A 20,161-nucleotide genomic window follows, 5' to 3' on the forward strand; every position below is an offset into this window, starting at 1 on the left:
CAAAAAGGCAGGAAACACAATATACTATGAGATGTTATATAATTACATGCCATAATTTCCACTGCATTACTAATTATATTAATTGCACATTAACCTGTTTTTAAAATATATTTAGCCGGGCGTGGTGGTGCACGCCTTTAATCCCAGCACTTGGGAGGCAGAGGCAGGCAGATTTCTGAGTTCAAAGCCAGCCTGGTCTACAGAGTTCCATGACAGTCAGGGCTACACAGAGAAACCCTGTCTCGAAAAAACCTATACATATATATATGTATATATACATATATATATATATACATATATATACATATATATGTATATATATATATACACGTATATATATGTGTGTGTGTGTATAAAATATTGAACAGAAAGCTTAAAACTAAGTCACACAAAACAAACTTAAATAAGCTGTGAGCTATATTGACATAATAATATAATTAAAAAAATAACTACAGCAATAAGGGGTCATTTCATAATAATAAAAGGCTAAACACTCAGGCAAAACATATCATTTCATATTAATGTCACCTTAAGATACCAAAAAGGAAAAAACAATGTTTTAAAAACTAAAAGATAAACCTGCCATCAAATAAATCCTCTTTGGTGGAAATTGATATTCAGATTTAAATTCTAATATCACAATCACAAAATTAGAACAAACCAGCAAATATATAACACTTAAACAACAATCACAAAATAATGCATGCTTTCAAATGTGCACTGAAGTTTTACAGAAATTACCATATGAAGCAGGCACCAAGATTCAGAAGATACATGCAATCAGTAGCTTTTCCACATTCAAGGTCACTTACTTTCACATCCATTAGAAGATGACCACGTCAGATTTTCCTGACAAGTCACAGTCTGGGGATCGTTAAGACTTGCTCGATAGCCAGGCTTGCACTGGTATTTCAATTTGGCCCCAATTTCAAATACTTCAAAATTTCTTAATGGAAACTTATATCCCTCCCAAGAAGCATAGGAAATATCTGGTATATTGGTACAACCATCTGACCATAAAGAAAAAAAAAGACATGAAGAAATATGTTATTGAAATTGACATAGGGAGCCCCAAGTATAGCATTTAAAATGACTGTCATAGTTTTGCTTAGCAAGAGTAACTTGTGGTGACCTGCACATGTCTGTGTTTCAGAAGCCACTTCCTGGGTTTCCCTTTCAACATAATGACTTCATTCACAAAAGTTGTCTCCAGAGTATTAAAAGTAACCAGTGGCTAAAGGGTTAACAGACTAAGTTTTCTGTCTTTCTTGGTAACAGAAAAATACATGATTCAAAACAGTTTAACAGGGCTCTTATAGCTCTGACTGTAAATGTAATTCGAGCATGATTCTCTCTTCCTGGGCTGTCAAATTATATTTTTACTAGGTCATGCTATTAAAAAGCAAAACAAAGCAAAACCAGGCCATAGGAAAACAAGTTGGTGGGATGTAAGAGTAGCAAAATGCATAGAGAAGACATTTTGCTAAGCCGACAGCTCAGACAGATAAGCCTTAGCAAGCTGTAGAGTGTGGGTTACAAAAGTGAGGCAGTGATGAAGTATGCTTGATAATTAAAGGTTACTGTGAATTGCTTATTCTAACTGATGAGAACTAATTTAGAAGATCTGACTCAATCAAGATCATGACTCTGGATGTTGTCAAAACTGAGATCCCTTGGAAACTACCTGGGCTTGTGTCTGAGCTGTAACCAAATGCCACACAAAGGTTATTGATTTTTAAAAAGAGTTGAGCTGTGCTTCATAAAATTTTTAAGTTTTTGTATGTCTTATGTGGATAGCCTTTGGCTTTACCAAAAACAGGATGTCTTACTTACAAAATTAATCCTTTTGGAACATTCATTTAAACAACTGCTTACCAAAACTTCTATTTATTTGGGCCAACCAATTAGATTAGGTCTCTTCTAAGTTTAATTCCAATTACCCATTTCCTTCATTGGTAACTTCTTTAGGACACATTGAGTTATGAATTACTCTAATTTTAAAACTTCACACAAAAGGTGTTATTTAAAATGAAGAGGACAAAAAAAAATCACACTGGGTCTTAATGATTAAAAGATTGATATGATCCAGGAATTTCTTCCTCAATGGTTCTGGTCCGTCATTTCTCTTCCCTGGAGACCTCCCTGATTCCTCAGCCTCATTCATACCCAGGTCTGGGGGAAGCTCCTAGCCATGTAGAATGTGAGATAATAGTACCACACACTGAAAAAATGTGGGATCACCAATAAGAGGGCACATTGTGCTGAAGCTCCAATAAGTTATACCTGTGGAGTCAAATTGTCTGTGACAGACATCTGTAAGAGCTACAGTGGTACAGATGACTATTTAAGGCTAAAATACTAAAATATTACTGATAAGAATGACTTCTTTTGTTGTTGTTGTTTTGTTTTGTTTTGTTTTGTTTTTCGAGACAGGGTTTCTCTGTATAGCCCTAGCTGTCCTGGAACTCGCTTTGTAGACCAGGCTGGCCTCGAACTCAGATCTCTGCCTGTCTCTGCCTCCCAAGTGCTGGGATTAAAGGCATGCTCTACCACTGCCCAGAAGGTCCTTTCTCTTAATAAAGCTCATTTCTGAAGTCCAATTGTGTCAACTCCACAGTTCAACAGACCCCTCATTCCACACCAACCAAAGGGCTGAGAAAGCAATCCTATAGTATCCAAAGCAGGTAACAGAGGTTTCCTACTCTGCTGGAAGCTGACTACAGGATGTAACCACTAACATGATTTATACCTTTCTGCTTCCATAAAAAAAAAAATTCATGAAGCTGTTGCTTTGTTGGAACACTGGATTTGAGGAAATCTTAATCTCTGTTCTCAGGCCATGGCTACTCATAGTCAGCCCCAGAATAAACCATCTCTGTGTTCCCTTGAGATGAGAGCTATTTCTTTCATTAAAACCTGCCACCATGTGGACTCTGGGGATTAACCCCCAGTAATCATGCTCAGAGGTAAGCAAGCATACTCACTGAGCATGCTAGCCCATCATATTGGAAGATTGGGGGGGGCATGCTTTTTTATTATTATTAATCATTACATTCATTTACATCTCAAATGATATCCCCCTTCCCGGATACCCCTCCACACACACCCCAATTCCATCTGCCCTCTCCCTCCTCTCCTTGTCTCTATGAGGGTGCTCCTCCACCCACCCACCCACTCCTGCCTCATTGCTCCAGCATTCCTCCACACTGGGGCATCAACCTCCACAGGACCAAAGGCCTCGCCTCCCATTGATGTCAGACAAAGTCATCCTCTGCAATATATGTATCTGGTGCCATAGATCCTTCACTGTACACTCCTTGATTGGTGGTCTACTCCCTAGGAGCACTGGGTGGTCCGGCCAGCTGACATTGTTCTTCCAATGAGGTTGCAATCTCCCTCCACTCTACTCTGCCAGCTCCCCCACGGGGGTCCCTGAGCTCAGTCTGATGATTGGCTGCTATCATCCACATCTGCATTGGTCAGGCACTGTCAGAACATTCCAGGGAATAGCCACACCAGGTTCCTGTCAGCAAGCATCCCTTGGCAACAACAACAGTGTCAGGATATATAAGCAACCCTCAGTATTCTACCAGAGAACTCCTACAGCTGATAAACAACTTCAACAAAGTGGCTGGATATAAAATTAGCTATAATAAATCAATAACCTTTCTCTACTCAAAAGATAAATGGGCTGAGAAAGAAATTAGGGAAATGATACCCTTCATAATAGTCACAAATAATGTAAAATACCTTGGTGTGACTCTAACCAAGCAAATGAAAGATCTGTATGACAAGAACTTCAAGTCTCTGAAGAAAGAAACCGAAGAAGACCTCAGAATATGGAAAGATCTCTCATGCTCATGGATTGGCATGATTAATATAGTAAAAATGGCCATCTTGCCAAAAGCAATCTACAGATTCAATGGAATCCCAATCAAATTTCCAAACCAATTCTTCACAGAGTTAGAAAGAGCAAGTCTCAAACTCACTTAGAATAACAAAAAACCCAGGATAGTAAAACCTATTCTTAAAAATAAAAGAACTTCTGGGGGAATCACTATCCCTGACCTTAAGCTGTATTACATCCTTGCGCAGGGGCCATGCTAATCTTCTCTGTATCATTCCAATTTTAGTATACATGCTGCCGAAGGGAGCAATAGTGATAATTAGTACAGAAACAGGCAGGTAGATCAATGGAATAGAATTGAAGACCCAGAAATGAACCAACACACCTATGGTCACTTGATCTTTGACAAAGGAGATAAAACCATACAGTGGAAAAAAGACAGCATTTTCAACAAATGGTACTGGTTCAACTGGCAGAAGAATGCAAATCGACCCATTCTTATCTCCTTGTACAAAGCTCAAGTCCAAGTGGATCAAGGACCTCAACATAATACCAGATATGCTGAATCTAATAGAAGAGAAAGTGGGGAAGAGTCTCGAACACATGGGCACAGGAGAAATCTTCAGAACAGAATACAGATGGCTCATGCTCTGGTATGACAAGATCAACAATCGACAAATGGGACCTCATAAAATTGAAAAGCAATTTTAAGGCAAAGGACACTGTCAATAGGAAAAAACAGCAACCTACAGATTGGGAAAAAAAAATCTTCACCAATATTATATCCGATAAAAGGCTAATATCTAAAATGTTGGAAGATTTTTATAGTAAATATATAATCCATTCTACCAACAGAATCTTGGTGTGAAATAGCTCAAATAATAGTAAGAGATTACTGATAAAAATATCTTCTAGGAAAAAAATGTTAACAATAAATAAAATAGAAATTTAACTTTTGTGATTACTGCATTAAAGTGGGTTTGGGGAGACAGTGAGATGGTTCAGTGGGTAAAGGTTCTTGCTAACCTTGAAAAACTAAGTTCCATCTCCTAGACTCACACAGCAAAAGAAAACCAGCTCCAGGAAGTTGTTCTCTAACCTGCACTTGTGCACAGTGGGGGAGGGGTGTACATGTATTGCGTGTGTGTGTGTGTGTGTGTGTGTGTGTGTGAGAGAGAGAGAGAGAGAGAGAGAGAGAGACATGCACACACACTGAAAACATGGAGTTTAAAGTAGCCTTGTGCCCATAAACATAGCCCACCCACATTCTGGATAACCTGAGATGATAAGTACTGCAGCGCCTTCATAGTCCATACTCACTGGGTTCACAGGCGGGGATGGAAGGAAACCACTCGCCATTTGCCTCACAGTGGATCACACTGCTGCCTCTGAGGATAAAACCCTTCTTGCATCGGATCTCAAGAGCATCTCTGTAGGCATAGAACTGTCGAAATCCAGGGGCCAAGTATCCCTTCGGAATCTGCGGCCGATGGCAGACGATTTCTAAAGAAGCACAGGAAAGACATCTAGGTAGCAAGCGAGAAACAGCCGTCGAGAGGTGGCAAGGGGGTTGGTACAGTTCCAGGAACAGAGGCTGGCCCAGTTCTCCCCTTAAAAGGAATTAAAGACAGTTTCTCTCTGGAACCCAGTGTGAGTGCACGTGCCCTGGGAAGGCAGATTCAAGTTTCCCCCAATACCATGCTCCATAGTAGAAGTGGTTATAAGAGATTTTATTATTGACAGAACAAAGAAAATCATAAAGTGTTTACCAAATGTATTGGTGGAGGCCTGGGTAGATGGGTTACAGCGGGAAAACTCTGCTATAGCTTTTAGATTCTTAAATGTTGACTCGACAAAAGCTAGTACTTTGCTAAATGTATGAAAACTGCTAGTCACAAGAACACTAGGTCAGACACAGGGGTGAGATGACTTTCAAAGGACTAAAGATAGTCCAAGATTACTATCTGTAATTACTATCTGTAACTCTGGCTTATAACATTTTAACTCAGTTCATAATATAAGTTTATGTCAGGTATGTGCAAGGAAAGCATTTTAAAATGACATATTCTCTAGGCACCTTGAAAGACCATACATCGTGCTAGTCATTGTGATAAAGTTGACTTTCTCAATTAAAAATAAAGACAAAAACAAAAACAAAAAATCCAAAAACAAAAAAACCCAAGCCTAGCAACATCTAAATTTTTGAAGCCTGAACTGCATCCAAAATTCTTCCAATATTGTGGTCTAATCTCCAGGTCGGTTTTTGGTTGTAGATCAACAGCCTGTAGTGATGAAACGGTGGTTATGGAACGAGAGAGCATCAGAGACCTGCCCCCTCACAGATGAGAACAAACACCAACCTATGTTCTAGTTCCCACCCAACCAGATCTTGCCATTCCTGCTGACCATTCCTCCTTATTCCTCTTCATACCACTGCAGGGATACAACTGAAGCCCCTTCACGTTGGATGATGGTGACAGATGACTCACTTCGAACTGTCCATTCAGTGTCTCCACTTCACCTTCTGAGTGTGTGTTATAGAGAGATGTACTGGCACAACACCACTTTGAGCTTTGCCCTCATGGTCACCATGGCAACTAGAGCAAACAATACAGGGAGAGTAGTGATAGAACTACTGACATGCTCAAGTAGATCTGGTCATGAGACTGTCAGTGGAGATGCCAGCTGTTGTTCCTGGGTTTCCGCTCCAGCTGCTCGTGGCCTTGGGGAAATATCAGAGTATATAGGAAGTGAAAGATTCATTGAAAACAGTATTGCATGATTCTGCTTCCATGAGGAATTAAAAATGGTACTGCATGACTCAACTTCCATGAGGTCACCATGGAGAATGGGGAGAGACTTATGGAATCACTGGGGCTCTATAGGTCCCTACTGGTGCTCAGCAACTAACCACTCTGCAGCGCGCCTGATAAGCTCCTTGGCCTCACCAAGGTAGATGTCAGTGAAATCACATTTTCTTCTTTCAGTTGGTGGCCATCTGGGGTGAACAGCCTTTGTTTGACTGTTACACACCAGGGCCTTCCTCATCTGACTCTTGCCAACACTGATAAGACTTCCAGCCTCAGCTTCTGTCCGCCTTTTGCAGTCTTCTGCTTTGTTTGAGTGTGGATATTTTTGCCAGAGAGACATGAGGGTCATCTAAACAACACTACCTACCATACAAATGTGGGCTTTTGTGAGACGTTTTCTGGGGTAACAATGCAGTGAGAAAGATCTTACAGAAAGCTTTTCCTATAAAACGACAGGACTGTAATGTGGATTATTTTCACATAATCTATACCATTCCAATGACTGTAGCATGATGGCTGAACAAATGAATTCCTCCATTATTGCAACCATTAGTTTGTATTTAACTATTGTCACTACCCCCCAGTGGCCTGCACCTTATTCCTATAAACAAATGAGAACAATTGAAAGCAGATTTCATCCCTGGGACTTACTTTGACAGGCAGGAGGGTGTGGTCTCCAAACACCTACTGTCCTGTTCACCACAGTGCAGACAATGGAGGCATTGCCAAGGAGTGTGAAGGTGGGATCACAATTGTAGATGACTACAGAGCCAAACGTGTACAGGTCATCATCTCTCCCACTGTGCTTCCCATTGCTGATGGGTGGAGGGGGCTCACACGTGGCAACTTTGACAAGTAAAGGGAGAGAAAGGAGGAATCAGGAAGGGTATCATTGTAATTCTAAAATTCTATCAAGTGGAGGGTCCAGGAGGCAAGAGAGACTCAAATAGTATCTAATATGGACTAAGTGTCATATTATCATGTCGGAAGGAATTTTTACTTACTTACACATTCTGGGAGAGAATCACTCCAGTCAACTCCTTTACCTTGGACCTCACACCGACTAGTTGCTGAGCCAATCAGAAGATAGCTGAAAGACAGGTCAAGAGTTTACCTGGGATCTTCCTGTAGTTTAACAGCAATAGGACACAAATTTTGAACAAATACCATTCTACTCATCATTTTAAAATGCAACAATGGATGTTCAAGTGACCACTAATGACCATTAGAGCCGGTTTGAAGTTCAATTTCATTGTATCAACCAGGAGCTCATTTTCTCATCTTAAAATGTCTTTCCTCCATGTATAACAATGTATTAAGTTTTCTAAGTGTTAGATAATACAAGCAATGGAAATAACACATATAGTTCTGAAGCCATAATTATTTTTAAACTCAATGCAACTTACTAGAATCTTAGAAACAATGTAACTCTTTTCTCAAAAGAAATTACTTTAAAAATCTCCCACATATTAGAGCTTACTTGGTCCTCAAATCATAGTTTGATATGCACGTGCACATAGTTCTCATTCCTTCATGGTTTCCTTATACTGCAGTGAAAGGCAGGAGAAAAATCACCAAGAAACCATGCACAAGAAATTCAAAACTCCTCTTATCTGTCTTTTGGCTTCTGTTTTGTTCTTTCTTCCATTTTCTTCCTTCCTTCCTTCCTACTTTTCTTCTTCCTTCCTCCCTTCCTTCTTTTCTTTATTATTTATTTACTGTTTACTGAAGGTAAAAAAAAAAAAAAATCAGGGCCTACCACCTACAAAAGCAGTGACCGTCAGGGAACCATTTGGCAACCCTATCATAATCATTCTTCTCTAAAGAAAATTGTAGCTAATAATAATTTTTAAAAACCTCTCTTTCCTTGACTGCAAGAGCCCAAAGTTCAGTCAAGTCATCCACCCACTTATCTATGCTGTGGATAACAAAGTGTCTCTTCCCTGAATGGTAACAAAGGCCCATAAAGAAAACACTTCTGGTCAAGAAAATGGAATCTCTAGCCTGGGGAGTGACCAAGCATTCCAGATGGGACAGGCCAAGCACCTGGCCAACAGACTGAGGGCTCTTAAGCCATGTTCAAGAGACGGACAAGACAACTAGCCATTTAGAGATATACTGCTTTTTCTTCCAAGAATTTCCACTTCTTGCACAGCCTCTTACAGAACACAACCATGCAAGTATGTAATCCTGCCTCCGTGTATGAATTACTCAGAAAGGGATAACTTTCCTTTCAGTCTGTGCTTTAAGCATGCCTTCATTGAAGTTTTGGGGCATCCCTAATATTTTGGACTTCCATACTCTTTCTCTAAAGCTCCTCTACTCAACAAGTGGCTATTGTCTATGGTGTGTCTGACCTCCATTCAGGCTTAAACAGCATCTTCTCTATCCTCCTCCTCTAGGTTTTGCTGATATGCTTATTTTCCCTTGTGCGTTTCCCCCCTTAAACTGTAATAAAACTGTCTTCTAGCTTCCAGTTGAGTCTATTCTTAAATTCTTTTAAGAGGGAATTAAATTCCCCAAGAAGAAATCCTAATCCCCCCCTGTATCATCTGGGAAATGGGACTCTACAGAAGTCTAGTGATTTGGTTCAAACATGAACCATAAAACAAGAAAGATCCCTCTGCCAAGGTGGTTCCATCATAATCACTATTATTGTTGCTGCTTAAAATCCTGACTCTGTCCTTGCAAAGAGGAAACCTTAGTAGATTACCCTCTGCTTTCCTGAGTTCCATCCTGCTTCCCTGTCCAGATGACACCATGCTGTCTGACTTCAGAAAACTCTGCAACTGCTCAGGTTGACCCTCTTGGAGGAAAGACAGGAGCTACAGGAATGGGCGTGTATGTGAGGCAGAGTAGATTCTCAGAGACCTTGATGCTTCCTTTAAGAGCACCCTGGTTTTCGAGACTGCCGTATCCAGGGATCCATCCCATAATCAGCTTCTAAACGCTGACACCATTGCATACACTAGCAAGATTTTGCTGAAAGGACCCAAATATAGCTGTCTCTTGTGAGACGATGCTGGGGCCTAGCAAACACAGGAGTGGATGCTCACAGTCAGCTATTGGATGTATCACAGGGCTCCCAATGGAGAAGCTAGAGAAAGTACCCAAGGAGCTAAAGGGATCTGCAACCCTATTGTTGGAACAACATGATGTACTAACCAGAACCCCGGAGCTCTTGTCTCTAGCTGCATATGTATCGAAAGATGGCCTAGTCGGCCATCAATGGAAAGAGAGGCCCATTGGACTTGCAAACTTTATATGCCCCAATATAGGGGAATGCCAGGGCCAAAAGAATGGGAATGGGTGGGTAGGGAAGTGGGGGGTGCTATGGGGGACTTTTGGGATAGCATTGGAAATGTAATTGAGGAAAATACGTAATAAAAAAATATTAAAAATTAAAAAAAAAAAGAGCTCCCTGGTTCTTATCGGGTGTCCTTTACACCTGTTTTGTGCAGAGCAGAGCACACGACAAGTGCCCTGGAGGAGGTAGGAGTGGGAAAATCTTTTGCAAGCAGTGATCCATTCTCAGTATGGTCTGGGCTGTGGGCAGAGGCCTTTGTCCTCTACAATCTGTCACCTTGATAGAGACATAGCGTTCATGATTTTCTTGTGTGAGTTGAGCCCTCAGAAGCAGTTTCAGGCCATCACATGCATGCTCAGGCTATTGCCCATCTGAAAGTCATACATGTTCATGAGTTTGCCTGAGGAGCCTTCTACCTTCATGCAGGATCACATGTTCTCATGCAGCTGCCCATGAGGACAACAGTGGCCAGGCTGCTGCTCAAGCTGACAGCTCGGCTCCTGATAGTGTTTATGTGTCCCGTTCCTAGAATCTTAGTACTTCTCTCTGGTTTTTTTTTTTTTTTTTTTTTTTCGAGACAGGGTTTCTTTGTAAAGCCCAGGCTGTCCTGGAACTCACTCTGTAGACCAGGCTGGCCTTGAACTCAGAAATCCACCCTCCTCTGTCTCCCAAGTGCTGGGATTAAAGGTGTGCGCCACCACTGCCCGGCAATGCTTCTCTTATATAGATTTGTTTGATAACAAGTTACAAGTCAGTCGATAATGGGTGGATAGTGCACCAGAGTTTAAACACTGTGCTTGTAATACATGATCAAGATATACCACTGATGTAAACTGTTTTTTATTTTATTTGAATTCTCTGGTTTTAAAGCTTGGCATGCCATTATAAACCATTTACTTTTTACTGATTATCATATCATGTGTTCTCTTGACAATCTTACACCTTCTACAACATTGAAATGTCCATTTACCCTGAATTTCAATGAAAAGTTTGAGAATAAAATTATCCATCAGAATGGAGAAATGCTTTGAAAGAAAAGTATACTATAACCAAATGAGTTTATTTGGAGAATGAAAGGAAGGTTTAAATGTAGAAAAGACAATTCTATATTAGATCATTATAAATCGGATGTATGTGCCTACCCCTCATATTCACATGACACAGCCAATGATTTGTATATCTGCATTAAGAAATAATCATGATTTATGAGGATGAAGCCTAAACCAAGAAGATTAAAGTCTATAAGAAAAGAAGTCAGACTTTAATCTTCTTGGTTTAGGCTTCCTGTATGCTCATGTAATATTTATTTCTTCTCAGGTCTCTGATGGGGTTGAAGACTAAATAGTCATTGTCTTACTGTAAGCTGATTTAAGACGTTCTAGGTCTAAAAGATATTTTTAGGATGGTAATAAAAGTTAGGATAGAAAATGATTTAGATACAAAACTCTAAACTCACCAAGATAGGATGGATGATAGAATACTTTATCTAAGTTGCCAAATATAAATAGACTGGATATTATAATGTAAGTCTTACCTAATAATTTTCCTAATTATTCCTACTATATGTTGTTTGTTTATTATTATAAGAGAAAGGGCCTTTTTATTTAGACAAAAAGGGAAATTGTTGAGGTTTGGTCTGTTGCTATGTATTGTAATGCTAAATACTGGCTCTCAAGATTTGGTTGTCCCCAGGAATGAAGAAATCCTTAGGCACACCAAGTGTCTATATAACCTTGCCCCTTAATTTCAAACTATTGGTTGAATAAAGATGCCTACAGCCTATATCTGGGCAGAAGAGAGGTAGGCAGAGTTTCAGTTCCCAGGCTTGGGTATGAGTCAGGACAGAAGAGGGAAGAGAGCAAATAATAGCATGCCTGCCTGCCTACTGTCATACTCTCTGCCATGATGGACATGAAGTCATCATCTGAAACTGTAAGTGCCTAGTAAACTCTTCTTTAAGTTGTCTTTGTCATGGTGTCTTATCACAGCAATAAAAAGGTAACTAAGTATAATATGATCCTCATTAAAAACACACTACTCATCACAGAAACAAAGCAACCCTAAACAATGCTAGGGATATCACAATAACTGACCTCAGAACTATAGCAACAAAGCCAGATTGAAGCACAGACATAAAACCTATACAGCTTCACCTATTCAATGTTTGGCAGAGTTCAAAAAAAAAAAAAAAATTTTTTAAAAACCACAAATAGCATGCCTCTACTGACAAAATACTTTCCTTTGAACTAAAATTTAACGCAGTATGTTGTGTTCTCATAGTATCAATTTGGGGTCAAAAAAGAAAAAAAAAAAAAAAAAAAAAGGAAATGGAAGAAAACAAACCATGCATTGTGATAAAGACAGGACCTTCAACAAAGTCACTAGAGAAATTGACTGCCCATTTACAGAAGAACAAACAAGATCCCTACTCACACTGTATGAAATTCAAGAATTGGAAAATCTACAAATTTTAACACTGCCAGGACAAAAAGGTAAAGGACACTTCAAGATATGAGAATACACAGGGTTTATGCAAAAAGACTCTAATGGCTCAGAAAACAATCCCATGAATTGACAAATGGGATTTCATGATGCTAAAGATCTTCTGTGCAGCAAAAATCAGCAAACTTAAGAGACAGAATAGGAGATAATCTTGGGGAATTGTACGGCCAATACCCCTATTCACATCTATAAATGGGCAAGTCTTTGAAGGATGAAGTACAAATAACAAATAGCTATTAAAAAGAATGTTCAGCATCCTTAGCCATCAGAGAAAAACAGATTCAAACTACACTAAGATTCCATCTCATCCCAGTCAGAGTGCTTATTATCAAGAAAACCAACAAGTAATAGCAAGGAAGTAGGGAACTAGGAATTCAGACTCTCCTGGTGAAAAAGAATGCCAACGAGTTCAGGTGCTACGGAAGAGTAGCTCAGGGAAAGAAGTTCCTCAAACACTAAAGCTAGAACCATCCTATAACCCAGCTCTTCTTTCTGTATACACATCCGAACAACTCCAAGTCAGTACTAGAGAAACACTGCAGCCATTGTCTTTTCTACACTACTACAATATCCGGGATGTGGAATCAGTTTAGATGCCCATCAATAAGTGAGTGCAGTGTACAAGTAGTGGAATTTTATTTGGACCTAAGGATTGAATTATTCTCATTTGCAGGAGACTAGATTGAAGTGAAGGTCATTATGTTAAGTAATATAAGCTAGCCTCAGAATCACAAATATCAAATATCCCAAAATATGTTATATATATATATATATATGGAAAGAGAGAGAGAGAGATCATTGCTTAGGAGTATAATGATGATGAGGAGGAAATGGGCATAAAAATCAGAATTATGAAAATAGAAAATAAAATAAAAAGCAAGGAACTCAGTGTGTGAATATTTAAACAGACTAAAATTGTTAAGTAAAAAGCCTCAAATAGACCCAAATACATTTGAAAGTTAAGATGTTATTTTAAAATGCTTTATCTTATATTAATAGAATACATGTTGACTTTTTGAAAGCTGTTTATTACATTTTATTTATTGGGAGGGGGATCATGCAGCACTAAGTTCTCTCCTTCTAATATGTTAGGCCTAGAGACATATTAGAAAAAGATATAGGAACAAATAAGCATGAAAACATCATGATGAAATCCATGACTTTTGGGGAGGGGGGACTCCATACTATCAACTTCTCCAAAAACCATCATCATAAACTAAAATATATATAATACAATCCTATAAGATGTTTAGAACAAATAAGAAACACCTAGGGAGAGCCACAAGTACACCTTTGGACCCAGAAGGTGATGGGCCGGAGGTGTGTTCTGCAGCCCTGGGTGGGGGTGACAGCTCTTTGAGGTACATGATACGTTTTGTCCACGTGGTGCCGGAAGCACTCCTGGTTTCCTGTATGGCTTAAGAGACTGGCAGCTTGTACCTTAGGACCTTCTGGAAAGTAGGTCTGGGGGGAGAATTCGTAATTGACACAAAAACCGTGTGTGTGTGTGTGTGTGTGTGTGTGTGTGTGTGTGTGTGTGTGTGTATTTCATTGCTGAACTGGATCTCACCAAAATTAAAATCCTGCTCTTTTCTTCAAAAAAGAAAAATCTCAGGATGAGGATGAAAAAAAGTTGCAGTATGGAAGGAAACTTTGCATTGCACATATTCAGTGATAGACTAGAATCTAGAATATGCAAAGAACTCTAAGCATAAAAGGAAAGCATCAGTAATTGCCTTAGGAAGAGATTTAGTAAAATATTCACACAGGACATAAAGGAAAACAGGTTCAAGATCACTACCTCCTACCTCAAGTCAGCTGTAAAGACTGATATCTGTAACATTGTAACATTGTGACAAATAAATACCCCAACACCACTAAATGCTGGTGTGGGTAATAAAGGTGACTCATTCCTTTTCAGGTAGAAATATAAAATGGCACATTCACTTTAGAAAGTGGGCAAGTTCTTTTAAAAGTTAAATATTATATTGTTAACCTAGTAATTTTAGTCAAGAGATATGATACCCAAGTTCAACACCTCTCCCTCAAATCTATGCAAACGCAGTTACAAATCTTTCTTCATTGAAGATGAGGGGAAGCATTTCAAGTGTCCATCAATGGTCAAATAGTGAAGGACATTCTAGACTGCAAAATAATGCCTCAGCAATAAGACAGGAAAAATTTCAGATGTGCATTACTTTGTGGGATGGCCAGAGAATTCTTCTACATATTAAAAGCAACCTCAAAATATTATACACTTTGTGATTCCACGTAGAGAATATTCTTGAAATTATAAAATTGTAGACATAGAATGTCAGAAGATGGCAAAAGTCAGGAAGAGGCGAAGGAAGGGTGAGTGTTGAAGACAAAGGGTTAACAATTATGATGGTGACCCATAACCATAAAACTGTTTTCATTGCTACTCCATAACTAATTTTGCTGCTGTTATGAATCAAAATGTAAATATGTTTTCCGATGATCTGGAGATGTAAGCTTTAGAAATAGCCAGATGGCATCCACATTTAGATAACAAGGAATCAGAGAATTGTATGTTATCACATGAGATTAGGAACATACAGAAGTTTGTTCTCAGGAATGATTGAATAAATAGTGATAAGTTCTGGTATACTTTGAAAAACTTCATCTACTGTAGTAGGCTTATGGAATATCCCTCAAAAGCTCAGGTGTTGAAGGTGTGGTCCCAAACTGGTAGAGCTACTAGAGGAGATGGAAAATTTAGAATCTGAGCCTAGTAGAAGTATGTAAGACAGTGATGCCATGCCCTTGAAGGAGAGGCCAAAATCTAGCTCCTTTTCATTCTCTTTGCTTACAAGATATCACAGGGTGCACAGTTTTGCTCCATGTTGTTAACACACCATGGTTATGGTTCCTAGATACTCTAAACTGAAGTCATGGGCCAAAATTGTTAACCACGGGTATTTTGTCACAACACTGGGAAACAAATGCAATACCCCCCCCCCACACACACACACACACAATACAGACTTAGAATGAGCAGACACTGGAACACGAGGCTCAAGGATCTGCAGGAACGGGGGTGTTCATCTTCAAGATATGCGCTTTAACAAAAACCTCATTTGACCATCTCTGGAGACTGGAAGCTTCAATCTCAGTGGTTGAGCACTGGCTGTTTACCAGGTTGCAGAATGATGTAGAGGAGTTTTGGGGGCTGGGTGAAGGAACCTACATCCAAAAGGCTTCATCTCCAAATACATTGCACATGAGGATATAGATTTGGGTAACAAAAACCCCACTGAGCTCAAAGCAACACAGTTGAGAGGAAAACAAAAATCAAAGTTCAAAATAATGTGTAAAGTCAGATAATCATGTATAAAAGTGGTAAGACATTAGTAAAAGTATTTGTTTTAGTTATGCATATATAATAAATGCTGACGAGACACTCATAAACTAGCCAAAGTCATTTCTTGTCAAAACACAGAAGAATAGATTAGCAGGTCTGAGTTGAAGCAAGAACTTTTCAGGTTGTATAAAGTGATACATGGTTTTATACTTTAAAGCACTAAGGTGGTAGGTAACTCCTTACAAAATTGATTAAAAGAAACCACTCCTTCTGACTTGCCTTGTTCTCACTTACCCCTTTGAGCAGCTGAACTCTATGATTGAGCCTACCAAAAGGTCAGATGGAATTTCTACTTTCCCATTGACCAACTCGCCTGGGTTTTTGCATCGTTTCCCTGGAGGAAAATTAAACAATGATTAGTCGTTTGAAATATGAGATATAAAATTAAGGGAGGGAGATACTTAACTTTGGAAATCAGGGTTGGATTTTCCCAAAGAACTAGAAATAGGATGACCAAATGACTCAGCCATGCCACTCCCAGGCATACATCAAAGCATTTCCTATCTAACTACAGAAACACTTGCACAAATACATCAACTGCCACTCTATTCACAGTAGCAAGGAAACAGAACCAACCTAGATGTCCATCAATTGATGAAAAGATAATAGGGGTGTGGTGCATGTACACCAAGAAATATTAATCAGCTGTAGGGGGAAATGAAGTCATGACACTCATGGTTCAATGAATGGAACTGGGAAAAAATTATACTGAGTGAAGTCACTTGGGCCTCCCAAAGACAAACAATGCGTGTCTTCTCTCAGATGTGGGTGCTAGATTCAAATCTTTTACCATGTCTGTTTTGTCTGAAGTACATGTGGAAGCCAGAAAACTAGAAACAGGCCACTGGGGGTGCATTTAGGAAGGGTAGTAGTAAAAGATAGGTGAAAGGGGGGTGGGGGATAATAGAAACAGAAAGGTTCAAGTCCCAAACCAGTGATGGGAGCAGGAAAGGGGAGAAGTTTAGCTAAAGTGGTGTGCATGAAGGTGAACCTATGATCTTCAACCCAAGTGAAAATATAATTAAAAGGAATAGTAAAACATATGTGATAAGCAAGAACAGGTATGCTGGGAGCTAAAGGTTTAAGTGGGGGTGGTGACAAGTAGGTAGGAAAAGAAAGGATGAGAATCACTAACCATAGCTAAGGATGTATGGAGAACGCTTACAGCATCCCACTAGTTTGTAAGCGAATGTAATTTTTAAAGTCATGTGAAGAGAATTACCCCAAATGGATGGACAATATTGCTCCCACAATACATGGATTATTAAGTCAACATCTCAATTCCAAGCTCAGGGCCACCCCCAAACAAAGTAGGCTATTCGCATTGCTCTTGGTTACCCATAACCATAATTGGTAAGAGCTAAAGACATCACACACATTGGCTACAGGATATAAAACAAATAAATCTCAAACAAACAAGGAAACTTGCTGCTGGCTAGCTTTCATTATGCCAGATGTACTATACAGGCTACTGAGAAAGAAAAGAGATCAGTGGTCTTACCCAGTACTGAACTCTGCATGCAGTAGTACTGAGCTGTGAGGCCAGGCTTGGCCCTGGTACAATAATAGCATGGCTGGTGTAGAATAATCTGAATAAAGTAGATCTGAGGCCTGTTCCCCAGAAGAGAATTCATTCCTGGTACTCTAACCCTGGTCAAAAGTCTATGGCTCGGGAGGTCATAGGCCCTAGGGTAGAACCTACTATTGCTTTTTGGTCATGTTGTCAAACCACTTTCTAAATATTCCTGTTTATTACCCATAAAACTGAGCTATTCCCAAACTTGGTCATAGGAGCTCCTTAATGCAAAGGACAGTGGTCAATCCAGAGATTCATAACTGTTCAAAGTGCTGAGAATAATTAGTGTGGGTGCTCAGTGATGGATGGACCATTTACATCAACCCAGACCCAGATCCATTTAGGGAGCATCAGGAAATAAAGGGAAGAAAATGTCAGAACTGGAGGGCAGGGAAGAGGGCTCTGGACATGACAGCTGTTGCACACACCAACTCATAACCACTATGGCTACCTTCATGAGATTAAGACAATTAAAAATTCCTGTATAGAGTTGGAGAGGAGCTCTCTATTCTCTGTCTTAGCTGAGGCAGTTGATGGCTACTGAGAAAGGGAAAATCATGTTTCCCTTGGGTGGTGCCCACTGCTAAGTTCTCATGCTCCAGTCCGTGGCCCCAAACACATGCACACACAGATAGCAGTAACTGGACTCCATGGGTTACAGAAAATTAAAAGATGACAAGAAGTTAAGAGAGAGCTGTGAGAGGAGGGAAAGGCATTGGAGGGGGGACTGGGCAGATGTGACTGAGATATTGTGTATGCACTACATTTAAAGAATAAAAGGCTCCTGCTTCCAGATATCTCTGTTGGTGCATTCAAATTCTTGAGTTTTTTTTCCTTGACTCATTGAATTGTTATTTTGAGGAAAAATAAAAATAAATTCATTACCAATTTTTGTGAACTACTTTAAAAAGAAAAAAAAAGCCTGTACTCAGTTTGATTTAGTTGATTAAACCACTAATATGATATGGAACATAACACACTGGTGAATATTATACATGAATATATACTCTTAAAAATGTTTACACTTTGTCATAGAAGAAAACTGAAAATAAAATTTAGATCCTCACTGCTACAAGAATAGGATATGGCAAGCCAGGCAGTGGTGATGCATGCCTTTAATCCGAGCACTCAGGAGGCAGAGGCAGGTGAGTTTCTGAGTTCCAGGCCAGCCTGGTGTACAGAGTGAGTTCCAGGACAGCCTGGGCTACACGGAGAAACCCTGTCTCTGAAAAAAGAAAAGAAAAGAAAAGAAAAGAAAGGAAAGGAAAGGAAAGGAAAGGAAAGGAAAGGAAAGGAAAGGAAAGGAAAGGAAAGGAAAGGAAAGGAAAGGAAAGGAAAGGAAAGAGGAAAGGAAAAAGGAAAGGAAAGGATGCATTGCCAACTGTCCTTTTCCAAATATTAATGTTAATCTTTTAGTTTTTTGTTTTATTAATTTCTGTAAGTGTGTGTGTGTGCATATGTGTGCACACAACAATTCATGTGGAAGCTAAATGAAGAAGCTAAATCAAAGTCCTAAGAGCTAGAGTTACAGGCATTGACTGAGCACATATACTGGTTCTGGGATTCAATTCTGGTATTCTCAACTGCTGAGCCATCTCTTCAGCCCCAGGTAGTATTTATTTTTAATACAAATTTATTCAAACATTTTCTTTAGACTTGAGTAATTTATTACATTTCTGTGACAGTTTTCTGAGAAGAAAAATTACAGGGGAGAATACACGTTGATACTCACTGACACAAAAGGTACTATAGACCCATGAACCATTCTCATCACAAGAAAGATGGCTTGAATTGACTCTCTTGAAGCCATGATGGCAGGTATATTTCAGGACAGTTCCAGATGGGAAGGCTGTTGACTCATACAACTGGTTGATTGGAGAAGCAAACGGTAAAAGGGGTGGAGGTCCACAATCACCTGGATACCAAATTACAAGGAACACCACAAGCTGAACCTTGAGAAAGAGAATCTCAACATTTGAGTATTAAGGTTTACGGAGCAAGGACCACGCATCTTTTTTATCCTGATTCTCGCTACCCCAAATCAACACAATAGATCATCATTGATGTATGTGTTCTGGCAATAACAACAACAACAACAACAACAGTGGCATAGAAATTTCACCTACCCTTCCCTAGTCAGTAATATAGGCCAATTTCATTATTTTATCATTGATCACATCTGCCTAATTGAAATATGTCATGCAAATTATATTTTTTGCCTTTGTAAAAACATATCTCATCATGCCAGTTTCAGAAAACAGGATGGAAAAGAAGCATTTCATTTATGTTCACTTGGAGCTTTTGGAATTGGTATATGTTGTCTGTTTTAAAAGAGCTCTCAAAATCATCACAATGTTGATACTACATTGAATCCTTTGGGGGGGAAATCTTAATCCTATTTCGCTAGTTAGAACTAAATAAAGAACTAAATACTTTCTGCATGACCCAGTGGAACTGTCTGTATCTATTTTACATAATCACTTAAACAACAGGGAGTCTTCATGGTCAGACAGACAGATAACACATATTTATTCCTGGTCAGAGTTGCTGTGAATTTAGATTATTTGCAAATCCCTGCAGAGGAGATTCTAAAAGAATATCAAAATCATCTACAAAACCATCTTTAGTCAGGAATATAGCAAATTTTCCTAAATCTCAAGCCATTTAATATATCCCATGATGTAAAAATGGATATCCACGGGACATTGCTTAAAGCACACACGTGATGAACTCGTGG

At 39.3% G+C, this 20,161-nt stretch overlaps 1 protein-coding gene and 1 non-coding gene across 3 annotated transcripts in view; both read right to left on the reverse strand.

Moving 5' to 3' along the window:
- Positions 1-20,161, reverse strand: part of LOC110293221 (zona pellucida sperm-binding protein 3 receptor) — a 46,107-nt gene that overhangs the window by 14,904 nt on the left and 11,042 nt on the right. For both annotated transcript variants that reach the window (XM_021161090.1, XM_021161083.1), the window contains 6 exons: positions 19,157-19,339; positions 16,083-16,182; positions 7,662-7,747; positions 7,309-7,503; positions 5,168-5,350; positions 813-1,010 (listed from right to left, as the gene is read on the reverse strand). In XM_021161090.1, coding sequence (XP_021016749.1) covers positions 813-1,010; positions 5,168-5,350; positions 7,309-7,503; positions 7,662-7,747; positions 16,083-16,182; positions 19,157-19,339 — 945 coding nt within the window. The remainder of the gene's footprint in view (positions 1-812; positions 1,011-5,167; positions 5,351-7,308; positions 7,504-7,661; positions 7,748-16,082; positions 16,183-19,156; positions 19,340-20,161) is intronic.
- Positions 4,051-4,157, reverse strand: LOC115032368. The gene has a single exon (XR_003838047.1). It is a non-coding gene; the product is annotated as a U6 spliceosomal RNA (small nuclear RNA).

Source organism: Mus caroli, chromosome 1, assembly GCF_900094665.2.
Source record: "Mus caroli chromosome 1, CAROLI_EIJ_v1.1, whole genome shotgun sequence".
Lineage (NCBI taxonomy): Eukaryota > Metazoa > Chordata > Mammalia > Rodentia > Muridae > Mus > Mus caroli.